This window comes from Camelus ferus, chromosome 2 (genome assembly GCF_009834535.1).
Source record: "Camelus ferus isolate YT-003-E chromosome 2, BCGSAC_Cfer_1.0, whole genome shotgun sequence".
Classification (NCBI taxonomy): domain Eukaryota; kingdom Metazoa; phylum Chordata; class Mammalia; order Artiodactyla; family Camelidae; genus Camelus; species Camelus ferus.
Window position 1 is genome coordinate 113660438 of NC_045697.1, and position 20164 is coordinate 113680601.

At 38.0% G+C, this 20164-nt stretch overlaps 1 protein-coding gene across 1 annotated transcript in view; it reads right to left on the reverse strand.

Moving 5' to 3' along the window:
- Positions 1-16679, reverse strand: part of LOC102511557 (succinate--CoA ligase [ADP/GDP-forming] subunit alpha, mitochondrial-like) — an 89232-nt gene extending 72553 nt beyond the window's left edge. Inside the window, exon 1 of the mRNA XM_032466747.1 lies at positions 16050-16679. Coding sequence (XP_032322638.1) covers positions 16050-16679 — 630 coding nt within the window. The remainder of the gene's footprint in view (positions 1-16049) is intronic.
- Positions 16680-20164: the final 3485 nt, after the last annotated feature.

Consider the following 20164-nt stretch of genomic DNA (forward strand, 5'->3'; position numbering starts at 1 on the left):
TATTAAAACTATTTTTTTTTAATTTGTTGATAATTTATCTCAAGATTTCAGCACCTTCCTAAAGGGAGCAAATTCAGAAGCTTATCTGAATTTTTTCTCAAAATAGTCTTCATTGTTCTCATTTCCATCCCATATGCCCTTGGCTGGAATATTTCTTTCCCCACATATCTGTGTACCCTGCCCTTCCCTTCGGGCAAGCATCTATCTCAATTGCTTTATTACAATGACAGCAGTATGAAATGCACTGATTATCTCTAATTGTCTGTGACCACACTTCTATGTGCATGTCTACATGCATACATCTACAGACTGATGGTATTAGTCAGCTCTTCTCAAGGAGATTAAAGTCCCCCCTTTGTCAAAAGGTACAAACTTCCAGTTGTAAACTAAATACATACTGGGGATGTCAAATACACCACAGTGACCATAGTTAACACTGTTGTATGGTACCTTTGAAAATTGCTGAGAGAGTAAATCCTAGAAGTTCTCATCAGAAGTTAAAAACATGTTTTTTCTTTTGTTTTTGTTTTTTCATTTTGTTATCTATATGAGATGATGGATGTTAACTAAACTTCTGTGGTAATCATTTTGCAATATGTCAAGCTATTGTGCTGTACACTTTAAAGTTATATGGTGTTGTGTGTCAATTTTTGCTTAACAAAACTAAAATAATAAAATAATAATAATAATAACAACAATAACAATAACAATAACAACAACAACAACAACAATAATAATAATAATAATAATAATAAAAGTCCCTAGTTTTCTCAGTTGCTGAGAGGATTATTCTGGGTGTTGGCCTTTACAAATCCCAAATTGCCTACAATGACAGCCTGGGTTTTGCAAGTTATAATGACCAGAAGGGGCCAAGTGAGGGCCCCTGAAATCCAGTCTTGGCCCCACCAGCCCTACTCTGGGCCCACTTTTATGGGACATTTTTTACTATTTTTCTTAAAGTCACTATGTGGATAGTTCGGTAATGGTAGACCGTGGTTGACATCCAGAGGTCATTGACTTCAGTTTCTCAAGAACCACTTCCCCAATTTTGCTTTTAAAAATGACTGGGTAGGTCAGAAAAACCCACCAACAGATGTATACTTTGCGTCTCTCAAACACAGGTCTGAATACAGGGACTAAGTCTATGAAGAGAGGTTTGAAAATTGCTCCGTGTCTTTCGGGAGCGAGCCTGTGACAGAGCCTCTGTTCTATGGCATTTGGCACCTGAGGATAAGGACTCTACGCTGAAACTTTACAGATACTTTCTTAGCCAGTCTCTATATTCTAACCAGAGATTCGTAATTTTAGAGCAGATGGTCATGATTTGAAAACAATGTGGAGTGATGCTTATTTCACCAGCACCAAAGTTGACCACCTAAACTGAAATTTAAACTTTTTCTAATAGCTTCTCTTACTGCTCAATTTGACACTTGGGCAAGTGTTATTCATCTAGATTGAATACACTTGAGTTGAAGTCATATCAGACCAACTGAGTAGCAGTTGGACCATCATCATCAAATGGTTTATTCTTGGAATAAAATGGATATCTAAGTGAAAACTGTATTAATGCCCTTATTTAAATTTTATAGTTACAATAACCTAACCAAAAAGGAAACAAAACAAAACAAATTAAAACATAAAAAACCTTTATTATGAGTGCAGTGCAGGGCAAGATAACCACCAGAAATGTCAAAACACTGACACAAATAGAAGGCTTATAACTGCACTTCTAGTACACACTGGCAAAATGTCTCAAATTTCGGTTGTCCCATTACAGAAATTTCAGGACTTCTTGCACTTGAATAAGATAATAGATACACCACTAAAATTTGCTTCTTAAAATTTGTATTTGACACAAAGAAATATGTGGTATAGATCAGTTAGACTTTTTTAACCAAATTAAATATGTGATAGAAACAACAGATTTTGTAGAGTAGGATGAATAATCTTTCTTTTGGTGCAAAAGCACTGGCCAAATTCCATGAAAAATCAGTGTTCTACAAATTCCTTTGTGAGTTTCCTTGAAAACGTATAATCATGTAAAAAAAAAAACTTTTAAAGAATGATGATACGTTTAGATCTCACTGTAATATAAAAAGATATGTCATTTTAAATGGCTTTTGATTCTAGTAAGAAATGGAGAGCATTTATCCTCAAAAAAAAAAGAGATATAAGTCACATATTATAGAAAATATTACAAATAATTCTATAAGCTTCTAATTGCCTAATGGGCCCTTGAACGTAGTACTATGATACTAATGTGCACCACTTCATGTGAAATTACACATATTTAAATTTTTTTGATGTTTTATGTATAGAGTAAAGCTGTGAAAGTTTAAATAGAGACTTTGACATTTTGAGAACCCTTGAATGAAGTGACAGTATTTTTGATAGCTGCTTTCAACTGTCCCTAAATCACAGACTTGATTAAAACAAGTGAAAAGCACTCCACCACAACGAAGTGAAATGCAGTGAATCAACTTTCCTCAAATAGTCCGAGTCCTTGCTCCTTGCCAGGGCACTGTTGTCTCTGACAACAGTGTTTGGGTTTGTTTTTTCAGTTACGATAGGGAATTTGGGCCAGTGTGTGTGAAATAACAAAGGAGACATTTCAGAATTTCTTTTTCCTTGACTCTTGATTAGCCACCTGGTGTCAGCCTGGGAGATTCTGAAGGACTTAATTGGACCCAGCAGAAGGTAGTTTATCCAACCATCCCTCCACGTTTTTAACAAGCACTCACACTGTTCTTTGGGATGATCTATGGTCACATTTCCCATGTATACTTTTTTATCTTTTTATTTAACTTTTTTGACATTTTTTATTGATTTATAATCGTTTTACAATGTTGTGTCAAATTCCAGTGTAGAGCACAATTTTTCAGTTATATATGAACATATATATATTCACTGTCACATTTTTTTCTCTGTGAGCTACCATAATGTCTTGTATATATTTCCCTGGGCTATACAGTATAATCTTGTTTATCTTTTTTACATACCTAGTCTCTGATTGAAAGATGCTATTAATATAAGGAAGGAGGTACAATAAAACATTACTTTAAATATTAGTCCACAAGGGGCAATCATCCATATTTTTAGTGAAATTTTACAACTGTCAGGAGAAATTCGAGGATGCTGCTTGCTACTTCTGTCTTCCAAAAAAGAGAAGGCTGATGTGATACACAAAGGCGTACTAGACAAAGACTCATCAGTGATAGGGTGGCCATTTACAGCAACATGGATGGAACTAGAGATGCTCAAAGTACATACAGAGAAAGACAGATATCATATGATATCACTTTTATGTGGAGTCTGAAAAATGACCCAAATGAACTTAGTTGCAAAACAGAAACAGATTCACAGACATAGAAAACAAACTTGAGGTTACCAAAGTTGAAAAGAGGGGGTGGGATAGATTAGGAGTTTGAGATTAATAGACAAACACTACTATATATAAAATAAATAAATAACAAGGACCTTGTGTATAGCACAAGGAACTATATCCAATATCTTATAATAACCTATGATGAAAAATAATGTGAGTGTGTGTGTATATGTGTGTATATATATATATATATATATATATATTTATATATGTATAAATAACTGAATCACTATGCTGTACACCAGAAACTAACACAACATTGTAAATCAACTATACTTCAACTTAAAAGAAATGATAGGCTCAGATCAGCAGTAGTGGTTGTAATTCTGAAGGAAATGATTAAAATCAAATGTACTTGGGAATATTCTCTGCCTTCTTTGTGCTCTTCCTATTTCATTAATGTGATAAGATTCAGCCTAAAAAGGTGCCCTAGTTTGTAAGGACAAATAGAAATATAAAGGAGATGAGAAGTAAGACAAGGTGAAGGAACTTGCTTACGTGTGACTCAAATATAAACTCTTTACTCTAAAGAGTCAAAATGAGCTTATGCTTGAGTCCAGCCCAATACATGAATTTGGAGGCTATATATATATACATATATATACACACTAACAGATATAATATACATGAATTTGTGAAAATGTCCTCCATCTATATACATTTCTTCGTGGATGTAGGGAATTGGATGGCAGTGCCAGCAGTAACTAGCTATTTGGATTGCTTAGAATCCTCATTTCAAAACTATTGTGACTTTGGACCCTGCTTTTATTTTTAATATACTAAAATTTTACATCACATGAGCACAGCTTCATTGTGTACATTCTAGGGAGTAGAAAAGTGATAGAAAGTTCTTGATTGTTCCTTAGGAATCACCATGAATAAATACCTTTGAGAGTAAGTAAATCATTGCCAAGGTTGAACACAAAACTAAAATGTATTTTATCATAATTTGGATGAAACCTTTCCATTATGGTATAGAGTATTTCTTTAAATTAGATTTATGTAGACGTTGATGAATCCATTTCCTTTCTGGAGTCAATCTGGGTTTTTTTTTTTTTGTTTGTTTGTTTTTTTCCCTGAATGTGCAATTTAAATTAAGGCTGTCAGGAAATGTTGTCATGGTTACCTGCATCATGTTAGCATAAAATGAGAGAATTTTTGAAAATTTCCCTTCCAATTGCTATTATCACTGCATTACGTGGAAAGCAATTATATCCTTTGGGGATAATAAGCATTTTACTACATCTACGTGGCACTCATTTGTAACTCACTTGTAATGGAACTCCCTTTTCATTTTATTCCCTACGGGGGGCAGGATAATGAAAGAATGTTACAGAATCTGGGAGATGATTTGAATTTGGACTTTCCTTATAAAATAGGTACACATTGCTTATAATTTCCCTTCTCTGGGGTCTTTATTTTCGTCCTGCTTAGTATTTTTTGTTATTCTATCTCCAACAACAACAACAACAACAACAACAACAACAAAAAAGACAGGCTTCCCAGAGAAATAAATTCAAATGCTTCTCAATCAATCCGAATAATCTTGTTCTTTGAACTACCTGGAAGTCTTTATTCAGTGTCCTGCTACGTTTCAACCTCAAAGATGGATACTGTCTATAATGTTCTCTCATTGCATGTGGTAGAGAGCCTTGGCTATTTCATAGTTAATCTCACAGTTAAAGATGTTGACTAGTAGATTCTGTTTGGGTGAGTTTTGGGACAATTTCTCTTTATTTGTGTGTTTTTAATACTTCCTCCAGCTTTGTCTGGAATCTGACTTTTCACCTATGTTTACCATATTTCTTTTTATTCTAATATGGAATGAAAACACTGCACTTCATATAAACTATAAACGTGATACTTCCCACAAGAGACTAACAGTACAGAACTTGCAGGTCTTCTCTTTGGCAAACTCAGATTTTTTAACATCGTTATTGAGACATGGTTTCTGTACAGTAAACTACACATATTTCAAATGTACAATTTGATGAATTTTGATAGATGTGTACACCAGTGAATCCACTACCACAATCAAGATAGCTCACATTTCCATCACTCCCCAAGAGCTGTTAAACTCTTTTTTTTTTTAATTGAAGTACAGGCAGTTACAATGTGTCAGTCTCTGGTGTGCAGCACAATGTCCCAGTCATGCATATACATACATAGATTTGTTTTCATATTCTTTTTCATTAAAGGTTATTACAAGATACTGAATATCGTTCCCTGTGCTATAAAGAAGAAACTGCTTTTTAACCTCACTCTTTTTCTGTGTGGCCCTGACCAGATGGAAGACTTCCTTCTCAAAGGCAAGGTCTCCAGTGCAGAATTATTTTCCTTCATTCACAGTACTGTGGGGGAATAGCTCCCTACAACCAGAATTGCCATCGGGACAATGCCAACGAAATGTCAGCTGATAATGTGTGCCCTGTATTCTCTCTGCTTCCAATTCCACAAAGCGAGAATATTACTCAGTAATCCTTGTGACATCGGTTTGGTGGAGACTTGGAGAATTTCACCCAGCCGATCCCAGAATTAACATGATGATAACCTGATGTTCACTTGCATGGCAATTGAGAAAGAACTCGCAAGTGCATCAGCGAACGTTACACACCTCACCCCAGAAGCACTTAGAGCTGGTGTTTTCACTGTCTCCACTTTACATGGAGGGGAAACAAGGAATTAGAGGCAGGCAGTGACTGGACAACATACCCTTGGTATCTGACCCCCAAGGTGATGACAGATAAAACCCAAGCTTTTTCTGCCGTACATCATGATTCCACCTCTTCAATCTCCATGCCCACACCTGGAAAAACAAATACTTGTGCAAAGGATCCAAACTAGAATGAGAGACAATGAGAAAAGTCAGGTCAGTTTCTTTTTTTTTTTTTTTTCCTCACTTTAGTTTTTCCCATTTAAAAAGTATTATACTTTTATTGATTATTTTTCTGGGTGAATATTAAGACCTGAAATGTGCATTCATTGTGGTTTTCTGATTTTGTATGGTTCAAGTGCTATTCTGACCCTTATCTTCTCTATTTTAGAAAAATACCTGTTTGATATTTTAGTTAAAATATCATTTTTTTTTCTTTATGGCAAAAATCTCTTTGCTGACTTCACCTAATGTAGGAAAAGCCCGGATTGCTCCCAGAACAGTTGATGCTCAGAAGTCTGACAGGCAATTTCCTGGAATAGCCCAGCTCTGAGAGGGTGAGTGCACACAATATGCCAGAGGAAAACAACTAAATGGTGACAGGGAACAACTAAACATAGCATTAGAGTAAGTGGCTGAATTAGTGACAATCAATGGAAGTTTCCAGAAAATAGGTCTAGGCTTTTAGTGAGTGTCTGTGATCTAATTCTACTCAACGCAAATAATTGATTTTCCAGAAACTAATTTGAAGTTTCTCTACCCAATACTCACACACAGAAATATTTACTCTAAACATTTTGGTGAGTTTTGAAAGCAATCTAATAATGAACTGAATTACCTTAATATAGCATAATGCTTAAAGTGTATATTTTCTGAGTCTGCATTATGCTACCATTAAAACATGCCATTAAAATAGTGGTTTCTTTCTACCTATCTTCTTTTGTAACATATACTGGAATTACACTTTTATTAGTGTTCATATTATTACAAAATTGGCTTCATGGTGTTCCTGTGTTTTAAATGCTTTTTTCACTTAATGGGATATCAAACTCGAATCAGGACTCATATATACTTCTATCAACAATGTGTAAGAACTCATATTTTCCCATATACTCGCTAAAATGGGACATCATGACATTTTAAATCATTTGAAATGTGGAACATGATCTTTATCATTTAATTTGCAATTCTGAACTCTAGCAATGGGGAGCTTGGAATTGTGAGTTGGGAAGGTTGGGGAAGTCTTTTCCAAGGAAATGCTAACTGACCCGACCTCTGAAGGAGGCAAGGGAGCAGATTCTTACAGAGTGAGAGTCCAAGGGGCACAGCACATGTCAGGGTCCAGAGAGGATGCTAGAGACCTGGGGCCAAGCCAGGAAGGGGCACTTGGTTAAGATGAGGCTGGCGAGGTGGGTGAAGACTGGGAAACACAGGGGTTTTTAGAACCGTGCTCTTCATCTGAGAACTATGACAGACATGGACGAGTTGCATGCAGAAGGTCTGGGCATATTCAGGTTTGTTTGCTAAACATTTCATTCTCCTTGCAGTGACTGAGCACTGCCCTTCTCTCAGCTCCACTCACTACCGCCGCAGGAGAGAAGCTGCCACAGCTGTGTACACACACGCTCATACCCTGGACCTTGGCATGACCTTATACCTTGATCCCAACTCTCACAGTTTAGCACCCCTTCCTGTTATTTTTTTAGGCAGTTAGACAAATGGGGGCAATGGGCAGATAAGGTGGAGGAGGAGGAGGAGGAGGGTCCGTTAAGATGGCGGTGTGCCTGCCTTCAGCATAAAGGGCCTTTACTTCCTCTAAATGAGAGCCAGCAAGAAACTGGTTAGAACCTAACAGCCACAACTGTGTGGAAGTGACAATGACCTAACCTGACATGACCCCGTGCTCACTGTGGTACAATTAACATTGCGGTTCAGACGTCCCTCCCCCATGGGTTTTCCGTGTGCATCATGGGTAAGGACATGCGCAAAAGGGGACAAGCGCGACTAAGAACTCCAGGGGCAAGAGCTGTCCATCAACCAAGAGACCACCTCTAAGCGAGGGTGTGAGACAGGGCACCAGGAAATACCCGAGCTGCCATCCGCTCTTGGATCAGCCTGCCTCCCCCCCTTGGAGGTGTGCTTTCAGTCAGCTAACAAAATCCTTAAAATCTTTCACTACACAGTGCTTTTGTCTCCCATTTGAATTCTCTTTCGGGCAAGTCAAGAACCTAGGCCTTTCCCTTTTGGGGTAACACTTTGACTTAAACTTGTGATCCCTATTCCAAAATTCCTTGACCTCACTGAAGCCCCCACTTCAGTGAATGTATCATTTTTTAAACCTATTATCCATTTCATAATCTATTAACCCCTCGATGGCTGCATATCCTTCACCCAACCAGGATCCCATGGCCCACCACTGTAACAGCTCCAGGGCAAATATCCATAACTCCATTGTTCCTCTGCCCTCTACCATCCACACCTGGCTAAACCTTGCTCAGCCCAGTGATCTACATTATAATTGAGCTGAAGAAGCTAAGTCTTGACAGAAATATATCACAAAACTCACTGGACTCACTTAAAATTTACGGACAAAAATGAAAAGTGGATGTTCAACAAAGAAAGAGTATTTTACTTTACCCTGCTTGCAAATTCTTTTTCCTTTTCCCTAAAATGATTCTTCCACATCATGTCTTTGCTTTTTTGGGGCCACTATTACAGAACATCACACACTGGGTAGCTTATAGACAACAGAAATGTTTTTCTCACAGTTCTGGAGTCTGAAAGTTCAAGATCAGAATGTCGGCATGGTCAGCTGATGGCCCTCTTTCTGGTTGTAGACTCCTTGTCATAACTCACATGGTGGGAGTGTTACAGCAGGCAGAAAGCTAGATATGAGCAGAGAGACGGAGCATGGGCCACATGGCAGGAAACCATACATCTTGTGAACAACAGGGGTCCTTGGGCAGACAGAGAAAAGCAGGAACCTCTGGACTGATAAGAAATCACACATTTTGGGGTGACAAGTGTCCTGGAGGCAAACAAAGGTGGGAAAAGGCAAGAATCTCTGGTGTCCAAATGTAACCTTTTGCTCATTATGCCCTCGTTAAAATAATATAGCCTTGCAGATTAGAAGTACTCATCATGCACCAACACCATGATGCTTCCGATCCAGACTAACTAAGGACAAAAGTCACTCCTTCCCTCTGGAAGGTGGAACTGAGATAGAAATCAGGGAATACATAGGACTCCAAACTCCTCCCTCTCCAATGACTATTCTGCCCATTACCTAATCTCCAACAGCAGGAGCTTTGTGCACACAGCCTGGGGACTATTTACGCACAGTCATCAAACAGTTAACCTCTTCCATTTGGTTTAGCATCTATATAACAGTTCAGAAAGTGTGCATCAGATACTATTATGTAGGTACCTCAGAGAGGAGCTATAGCAGAGGATATGGGGGAGGGGTCTGTCCCAGGAAGGACCCATAGGGTCCTGCTTCATTACATAATCGCCTCCCAGAGGCTCCACTTTTTAAAACCATCACATTGACTTTAGGATTTCAACATATGAGATTTTAGGGGGGAATGCAAACATTTAGACTGTAAATCACTACATAACTTCTTTCCTCAAGTTTCCTCAAATCTCCACATTCCTCAGTTTGAACCATTGTCTTTTTCACATTTCACTAAAAAGTAACTAAAATCATTAAGAAACGATCTCACCTTTCTACCACCAACTCCATCAACCTATCTGCATTTGTACAAAATACTTTGTCCAAGATTGACCTAACAGTGGAAGATTTCTTCCTTCTCCCCAAGGCCAATCCACATATGAGTTAGATCCCACTCATTATCAAACTTTTCTAAGACTTTGATCTTATCAAATATTTTCCATTTCTATTGTGTCATTCTAACCAACATAGAAACATGCTGTAATAGAAATATCTTTGAAACAATCTCCATTGAGCTCACATTTTCTTTCAGCTGCTACCCCAAAATTTCTCTCCTTCTCGTAAGACTTAAACTCCTAGAAAAATTTGTCTAAGCTGCCTCTCTTTCCTCACTTCCACAATTTTCTTTAAACCATTCTAATTCATCGTTCATAATCACTAGGGATTTGAATCAGGGTTAGTGTTGATGCATACTGATGTCAAAGCCAATGGTAACATATCTGTCTTAATCTATTGAATTTCAATAGCATTAGACACAGTTTGCCACAACTTCCTTGAGTACAATGTCTTCTCTGTACTTCCATCACTTCCAGTGTGTTTGTTGTTACTCGTAAATCACTAGGCTCTTTCTTGTCTGCTGCTCTGTAAGAACTCCAAATATTGGAGACACCTTGGGTTCTATCCTCAGCCTCTTCCACTTGCCTTCCACCTCTTATCTCCTAAGTGACCGTAGTTTTGCTAGTCTTCTCTGAACTTCAGATTTACATATCCAATCACCTACATGATATCTCCATTTAGATGCATTATATCCCTCTCAATATAATATTGAAAAAAGTAACTGTGCATTTCCATGTCTCATTTCACTCCTCAAAAACTGTCCCATCTTCTTAAGTAACACTAATAATATCTTCTTCTTTTTAAAGGCAAAAATGTAGAAGACATCCTTGAGTTCCTTTCTTGACCACCCAGATGCAATATCTAATTCAACAACAACAACAACAATCTATGAACTCTCTGAATATTACATATCATATAAACTTTTCCTCTTTAAAGTAGTTATTTGTGAAGTAGAAATAAACATTTGAGTCTTTAGAGAATCATGGCCATGGGCAGAATTCATCCCAAAGGGAAGAGTGTATAGAAGGTTAAAAAGTCTTCACATTGAATCATAAATAAATTTGATATACGAATCAATGTGGATAAATTAGTTATCAAGTAGAAAGAAGTGATAAAAGATGCAATAGGAAAATCAAAAGACTGAAGGATATGGGAAAATTCAAGAAATTAAGTGTACTACTGGTGTTGAATGCCTTTGAATAATCAAATAAGTAGAAGAATTTAAAATGTCAGTTGTATGTGAAGATATAGAAGCCTTTTTAACTTTATCGAGAAGTGTCTTAGTAGAGTTATACTGGTGGTGGTCCTGTTGAAATGTATTGAATAGGGGTCAGGAATCAGGAAGAGGCAACAACATGTACGGAAAATGTTTTTGAGGGATTTGTATATGAAAGGAAGGCACATTCGACTAAGCACTAGGAAGATCTGAACAAGAGGTGAGATTTTTCTTTTTTTAATTAGAACAGAAATTTTTGCAAGAAGGTGGAGTAATATCAGACTGGAAGCAACAAGGGTTATGCTTACATATTTCCTAATGTTTCTGGCAAGAAAGAGAACAGACAACTGAGGTGACGGCAAACTGGTTTCCTCAGTGAGTAGTCTGGCTTCAGTGAGAGTGAGGAGAGAGGGAATCCTTCCGAGAAAATGAGGATATAACGGTCTTACTGATGACAAAGATGTAGTTCTGAAGGACCAGAGGGAGAGAGGACGAGGCATGCATGGAGGCTCAAGAGCATCCAGATGCTCCTGGAATGCGGGTATAATGGACGATCAGCAGGAAGATAACCTATAAAAATATTTCAGAGATGGAGCACAAGAGATGTTTAGGGCAATGAAATTACTCTGTATGACACTATAGTGGTGGCCACATGTTATTATGCATTTGTCAAAACCTGTAGAATGTACAACATCAAGAGTGAACTCTAATGTGAACTATAGACTTTGGTTGATAATAATGTGCCCATGTTGGCTCATCAATTGTACCAAATACGCCACCCTGATGAGGGATGATGAGGGTAGCGGAGTGTATATCTGTGGGTGGGGAGCGCTATGTGGAACTCTGTATTTTCTGCTCAATTTTGCTATGAACCTGAAGATGCTCTAAAAAAAAAAAGTCTATTAGTAAAGAAAAAGTTTAGAAGTCTCTTTAAGAAGTGTGGGCACTCTGCCTAAGATCCAGAGAGAATTTTGGCTGAAGGGGTGACTAACTCAGGGGCTGCAAAATCTATAGCCTACTGAAGCCTCCTACTCTGGCCACATGGGAAATGTCAAGGTCTCTAATCTTACACTATTTTTAGCTATACCAGCTTCAAATAAAGTAAAACTAAGTAAACAATATGAAGAAGGTCACATTTTATTTGGTGCTATTGTATACTTTTAAAAACAATTGTATTTTAAATAAAGCAATCTGTAAACACATATCTGAAAATAATTTTCTCATAGTAGTTATGTCTGTGACATTGGCTACTTGTTCCAACATAGCTGATATATTTTTTTTTTTTTCACTGAAGTAAAGTAATTTTGAAGGCATGTGATTTGATGGGGAAGAGCGGGAAAGTAAGAGACTGATTCCTGCCCCTCCCCCACCAAAAACAACAACAACAACAACAACAAAACTTACAACAAAAAAGACACAAGAGAAATTCTTTGAAATCTGACAAATATTCTACAATATACTTGAAATGAGCCAGTAAGCCAGTTATAATGATCTCTATTAAATAGAGAATTGAGGCTCACAACAGTTAAGAATGAATCAAACTCATAATTACTAAGCGATGAAGACTAATTTCGAGCTCATTTTTATGAGTTTTCTCCCAATGTACTTTTCTTCTATAGCACACTGCTTCTTCATCGAGGCTTGTATTATGAACCTGATTATAACCTTTGCTGAGGATAAAATTACAGCCATCTGAACATCTGCTGCTTCTTTTCTGTGGTACTAAGGTTTCTTTAAAGAGTTGGTAGCTGGAATACTAATTTCAACTCTGGCAATAATTAACCATCGGCAGTGATTTTCATAATGACATTGTCTAAGAAGTTGCTACAGAACTAGAGATATTTTTAGTTTAATTTTAAACAGAGCAGCCACTTCACTGTGATTTCCAAAATAAGTATTTTTTTTTGATGAGAATAAAAACGTTATTTTCAATTCATCTTTTTTTTTTACCATGCCTAAGATCAGATTGACATGGATTTGATGTTTTCCTTGAGGTATTTTAGATCAGAGTAAGAAATGGGTTGTATTTTGCATAATTATTATAAAAACATTACATAATATAAAGATGTAAAAGAAAGCATTTTTTAAAATTATTGATTATCTAATATTCCATTGCCCAAAGTCAACATTAGTGTATTTAGCATTTTAGCATATTTCCTTGAGTTTTAAGATGTTAATCTTTGCATGCATGCATACAGTCTTCATAGAATTTGGGTGTCTACTCAGTACCAGACACCGATCTAAGCCTAGGCACTGAACCTACACAATACACAAGACAGCCAAGGCTCCTGTCTTCAATAAGCCACTCTCTCCTGCTCTCTTTGTCTCTGTCTCTCTCTCCTGAATACAAACTGACATGGATATATAGAGAGTATCTTTTTGTTTCTTAGACTTATACTTTGACTATTTCTCTATATTTAAATAGTTCTTGTGTTGTATTACTGACCATGGACTGTTCAAACGATAACAGACCATTCCCCTACCATTAGAGATTCAAATCTCAGTTTATAGTATTGTATTATCAGTGGAATGATTAAATTTTTACATATTTTATTAATTACCTTCTGATCATTCAACAATGTTACTTTTATAAAATCTGAAAAATTAAAATGATAGAACAAAAAGAGTTACTCATTCTACCATCTTTAAGTAATTATTGTTTATTTTATGAGAGTCCATCTCAGCTGTCAGTAAATTTGTTGTAATTCCTTGTGCTATGTTTGTATTCTCTTACTTTAATTACAGTTGTATCTAACACTTTTCATATTTATTTCTAAATTGATTTCTAAAAAAAAAATCCAGTGGTTTTGAATGCACATCTTAATAGTGCCTGAACTTGTGAGTTAACTCTTGCTTATTGATTCACTTTTTGCATTTTCTTTATTTGCATTTCTTTGACCATTATAAAGGTGACTGTTTTTCCATAATTTTACTAGCCATGGCCAGTTTCTTTTCTCTACGTGTGTGTATACAAATATATATGTATATATTCACATGTCTGCTTCCGTTTGTAGCAAAACTCTCTTGAGTTGTTAATGAACATTGTACTTATTTTGTATATTTTTGCTTTTCCTTGAACCCTCTTCAAAAAGACAATTTATTTTCCCTATTGCTCCAATAAAATATCTCTTCTTAAGACAGCTGACGACATCCATGTTATCAGTTTTCACCACTGAGTTTTACATTAGTTGTAAACTTTTCATATATGGCCTTTATGTTGTTGCAGTATATTTCCCCTATATCCACTTTGTTGAGAGTTTTTATTATAAATGGGTATTGAATTTTTCAAATAACCCATATCTATTGATCATATGTTTTTTTTCAAATTTTTTTCAATTGTCATTTTTTTTGTTTTTGAGCTTTTTTTTTTTTTTTTTACATTCCATATTTTTTAAATTTCTTTTTTTATTCTTTTTCGATGGGAGGTAATTAGATTATTTATTTTAATGGAGGTACCAGGGATTGAACCCAGGACCTTTTGCATGCTAGGCATGCGCTCTACCACTGAGCTGTACCCTCCCCCTATTGATCAAAAGTTTTTAATCCTTCATTTTGTTTATGAGGTGCATCATATTGATTGATTCGCAGTCCTGAGTCATCCTTACATCCCTGGAATAAATCCCAGTTGATCATGGTACATGGCTCTTTTAATGTGTTGTCAAATTTGGTGTGCTAATATTTTCTTGAGGATTTTTGCATTCATGTTTTGCATTTTGCATATTTCCTCTTTGATTGATTGATTGATTGATTGATTGATTTTTCAAGTCAAATGGTATGTGTATTGGTGGTCTGTTATTCGGTGAGGTGAGAAGATCTCAATGTGGGACACTCTTCAAGCCTCATTCTGGCTTCCTGTTGTACCGAAGGACCCATGACAGGGGCTGACAGTGAGTGGTCAACAGGCAAACGGCTGCCGGTTCCCGTTTCTACAGTGATTCATTCCGTAGCTCTAGGGAACTTTTTGTTTGTTTTTCTTCACAGCATCTTCCTGTTCTCAAATTCCTTGTAGATGGTGGTTCCCAGCTGTGCAGGAGACATGCTGACCACAACTCCTGCGCTCTGAAGGGCCAAGATCTCTTAGCACCACCTTTTCCTCCAGTGATGATTGCCCCTGTGTGACCCATTCTTCTGCCCGGAGGAGCGGTTAAACCAGCAATGAAGGACCTGAATTATGTTGCTTCAAGTATTCTGCAGCATTTTCTTCTGCCTTACCACTAATTTCACCAATCGATATGATGCCTTCTGTGGCTAGATCATTCAGAAAGATTTCCAGGCAGTCAGTAAAATCTGTCCATTTAAAAGGATCAACTCTGATGCCAATGCACAAAGACTGCCCCAATCCAACTTGTGTTGTTTGGTGAACTGCTGGTAAACAAGCTGCTGGGAAACAAGCCGCTGGACAACAAGCAGCTAGAAAACAAGCCACACCTAGATTTCTCTGAGCTTAAAATATTATATTCACACTTACTTGCTTAAAATGCACATGCTTGCTCTGTTTTAATGTTTTACGCAGTAGATGACCTATAGCACGAATTTTACTAAAGAAAATTTGTGAGAGGCAAGCCTGAGATTGACCATAAGAGCACGGAAGAGGGCAGATATTTCCTTAGGGTGAAACAATGGACGGACCTGGAAAGCCAGATCATCCATTAACAGAGCTTTGTTCTGGCATGAAAGCATGCGGTTAAGCCCAGGGGAAGTATTTGCTATCTCAAGATGGCCCGGAGGCAGTAACAGGATAGACTTAGAAATTCTGCATACCCCGAGGAGGGTGATTGTTCCTGCAAGGGATAGGCCTGAAATTCATCAGTTAATCAGCAAGCAGAACTTAGTGCTTATCAGATGGAATATCCAAAGCCCCACCTCTCTGATGGTATTTTTTTCTGAGCTGTGTACTCCTAATAAATATGATGTCGGCCAGGCTTTCAGGACTCTAGATCCACGAGATCTTGAGTCCCCTGATCCCATCTTTGCTCTTTACTTTGTCTCTTTGTTTCTTAAGTCTTGCGTCGCCCGTCCTCAGACACGGTTCCGAGCTGCGCTGGACACAGCAGTGAACCGCCTGGTAAGTCAGGGTGCCAGATCTGGACACGATACCAATTCTTCCTTTCTTGTGAATGTGGCCAAGCATGATGCCAATTTTGCATTCTCCAAGGCTGATGACTCCAGGGCAGTTTGGCCCGATCAGCCTGGTCTTGTCCTGGCGCAGCAGTCTGTGCTTGACCCGCACCATGTCCTGCTGCGGGATGCCTCCCATGATGCACACAACCAAGGGCGCTTCTGCGTCAGTGGCTTCACGGATGGTGGCAGCAGCAAAAGGAGGAGGGACATCAATGACAGATGCTGTCGCCCCTGTCTGTTCTTTGGCCTCCTTCACGGTATTAAAGACCGGTAGGCCCAGGTGCGTCTTGCCTCCTTTCCCTGGAATGGTTCCTCCAACGAGTTTGGTGCCATATTCCAATGCCTGCTGGCTATGAAAGGTGCCCTGCTTACCAGTGAAACCCTGGCAAATAACCTTCGTACTTTTAGCAACATGGAGATGCTTCCGGGAAGCCGCGTAGGCACAATGCCGGATTCTGTTCTGTTGCAGGAGGAAGGAGCGCGACAGGAGGCGGGCGGCGGCGAGGGCTGCGGTCATCCGCCAATGACTGATTTATTTGTTGACCCCTTGGTTTTACCGTATCATGTTTTTAGCCTCCATGTGTTTGTAGTTTTTCCAGTTTTCTTCCTGTTGGGGGGTTTCTGTTTTATACCACTGACTTTGGAAAAGTTGTTTAACATGATTTTGATCTTAAATTTATTGAGACTTGCTTTGTGGCCTAGAATGTGATTTATCCTGGAGAATATATTCCTCGTATACTTGAAAACTTGTGTGTTTTGCTGTTTGAGAGTGTAATGTCCTTTATATAGCTATTAAGGTCGTCTGAACTAAGGCCAGTGTGTCCTTATGTATTTTCTGTCGGGAAGATCTGCCTATTAATGTAAGTGAAACGTCAAAGTCCCCTGCTACTATCGTATTACCTTGTTAGTATCTTTTTTCGTGTCTGCTAACGTTTGTTTTGTGTATTTAGGTGCTCCTACGCTGAGTGTATACCCATTTATGTGTTACATCCTGTTGTTGGATGAATCCCTTTGTCATTATGTAATACTCTTCTTTTTTTTTTTTTTGTTACCTTTTTTATTTTAAAGTATATTTTGTCCAAATATTTCTCCAGCTTTCTTTTCATTTGCATTTGAACGGAATGCATTTTTCTATCTCTTCACTTTCAGGGTGTGTGTGTCTTTAGCTCTGATGTCTCTTGTGGGCAGCATATGTAGGTCTGATTTTTATCCATTCAGCCATCCAAGGTCTTTTGATTGAAGCATTTAGTCCATTTATCTTAAAATAAACTATCAGTAGGCATGTGCTTAGTGTCATTTTGGTAAATGTTTTTTAGTTGTTTATGTAGTCCTTCTCTGTTCCTCTCGTCTTCTTTTGTTCTGTTCCCTTGAGATTTAATGTCTGTCTTTAGTGTTGTGTTTGTATCTCTTTCTCTTTATTTTTTGTGTATTTGTCACAGGTTTTAGCATGTGGTTACCATGAGGTTCATATATAACAACCTATGTATCTAGCAGTTTGCTTTAAATTGATGGTAACTTAAGTTCAAGTATATTCTGAAAGCAATATATTTTTACTGCATGTTCAGTCTTTATGTTTTTGGTGTCATATATCACATATTTTAATTTTGTGTATGCAATAATTTGCATATAGATGATTTTATTACTTTTGTCTTTATTCTTTATAGTAGCTTTATAGATAATTGATCAACTCTCTTTACCACATGTTTGTCTTTACCAGTGAGATTTTATTTCATAATTTTCTTGTTTCTATTTAATGACTTATTTTTTTTTAATTTAAAGAAGTATCTTTAACATTTCCTGTAAACCCAGTTTAGTACTGATAAAATCCTTTAGCCTTTGATTGTCTGGGAAATTCAGAATCTATCCTTCAGTTCTAAATGGTAATCTTGCTATAAAGTACATTTTTGACTATAAGCTTTTTTCCTTTCAGTACTTTGAATATGCCTTGCAAGTCTTTTCTGGCATGTAAATTTTCTGCTAAAAAATCAGCTAATATTCTAATGGGGATTTCCTTGTACATAACTAGTTGTTTTTCTTTTACTGCTTTTAGTTTCTCTCTAACTTTAGACACTTTAATTATAATGTGTCTTGTTACTGGTCTCTTTGGGTTTTTTTTTGTTTGGGATTCTGTGCTTCCTGAGTTTGGATGTCTCCTTCACTGGTTTAGGAGAGTTTTATCCATTATTTTTTCAAATATGTTGTCCCTGGCTCTCTTCTTTTTCTAGGATCCTTATAACACAAATGTTAGTATGCTTGATGTTGTCCCAGAAGGTCCTTAAGCTATTCTCTCTCTCTCTTTTTTAATTCTTTCTTCTTATTGCTGTTCAGATTGGCTGATTTTCACTACCCTGTCTTCCAGATCACTGATCTATTCTTCTTCATCCTCTAATCTGTCACTGAGTCCCTCTAGTCTATTTTTCATTTCAGTTATTGTATTCTTCAGTTCTGATTTTTCTTTTTTATATTTTCTATCTTGTTGAAATTCTCTTTGTGTTTATCCATTCTTCTCCCAAGTTTGGTGGGCAGTTTTATGACTAGTTCTTTGGATTTTTGTATCTACTAAATTACTTATGTTCATTTCTTTTAGTTCTTCTTCTGGGATTTTGTCTTGCACTTTCATTTCCAAGGTGTTTCTTTGTCTCTTCCTTTTTCCTAACTCTTGGTGTTTCTTTCTGTATTTTCTGATCTTTAAAACTGTCTTTATGTAGAATGTCTCCTGTAAGGTCCAGTGACACAGTTCCCTTGTTCACCAGAGCCAGTTGCTCCATGGGTATCCCCTTTGTGGGCTACTTGCATTCTCTTGATTTGGTTGGGCCATGTTTGCTGCATGTGTGTTTGTGAGCAGGGTTGGGCCCAGGCTAACTGGATGTGAGGCCTGGCCATGACTGCTGTGGGCACACTGGTAGACGAGGCCAGTCCAAGGCCTGTCTGTCTGTGTGGCTTTGCTGCAACTGCTGTGGACACCCTGGTGGGTGGGGCTGGTCCCTAGCTCAGCTGTCTAGGGAGCCTGGCTACGAATGCTGTGGGTGAACTGGTGGGTAGAGCTGGCCCACAGCTCAGGTGACTGAGAGGTTGGACCACATCTGGAGTGTGCACACTCATGTGTGGGGCTGGCCTCCTACAGCAGAAGACACTTTGGATGGGCACTGGTGTTTATCAGGGTCATCTACCAAGTAGGGCAGGACAGGGGACACTTTGGAAGGTGTTGGTGCCTACCAGGGCCACCAACTGAGTAGGGCAAGGCAGTGATCTGTTTTGAAGGGCAAAGTAGGGCAGATGGTTTTGCTACCAAGTCCAAGTCATCCTGCTCACTGAACCACAGGCCAGTCAATTGAGAGAGGAGGTGTTGGGAGAAGGAACAGCAATTTTATTCAGAAAGCCAGCTGGAAGAGAAGGTGGTGGACTGGTGTCCTAAAGAGCCATCTTACCTGGGTTTGGATGCCAGCTTATTTTATAGAACAAAGAAGGAGACATGAGCAGATAAAGTAAAAAAGGCAATAAGTTGTTGCAAATATTTCCTGATTTTGGCCAGACTCCAGAGAGGATGTGTTAATTTCTTCTTTCCTAGTAGCCATTCATAGGTGGGCCTGGTCAGCGTAGTTGACTGTGAGCTAAATAAAGGTGTTTTAGCTTAATGCTCAGGCATGGGAAGCAGGGGTCTCAGGTATGAGTCAGTATGCATACTTTAAGCTATAGACAACATCCCTTTAGTGATTAACTTGTAACAAAAGCAATGGAATACAATACAATACAAAGGTTAAAGTAAAAGAAACAGATCCTGTATGGAGTCAGATGTCATCTTTTCCATCATGATCTTGGCAGGGTGGGCCTCAGGGGAATGCTAGGGCAGGGCACACAGCCCTTATTTAGGCTGATGGAGATTAAAAGAATGATGTCTGCCAGCATCCAAGCCAGCTCAGTGGAAGGGGAGTAAAATAAATGCTGTCCACCAGCATTCCTGTCCCTGGAGAAAGATCCCCCAGGTCCGTGCCCCTCTGAAAC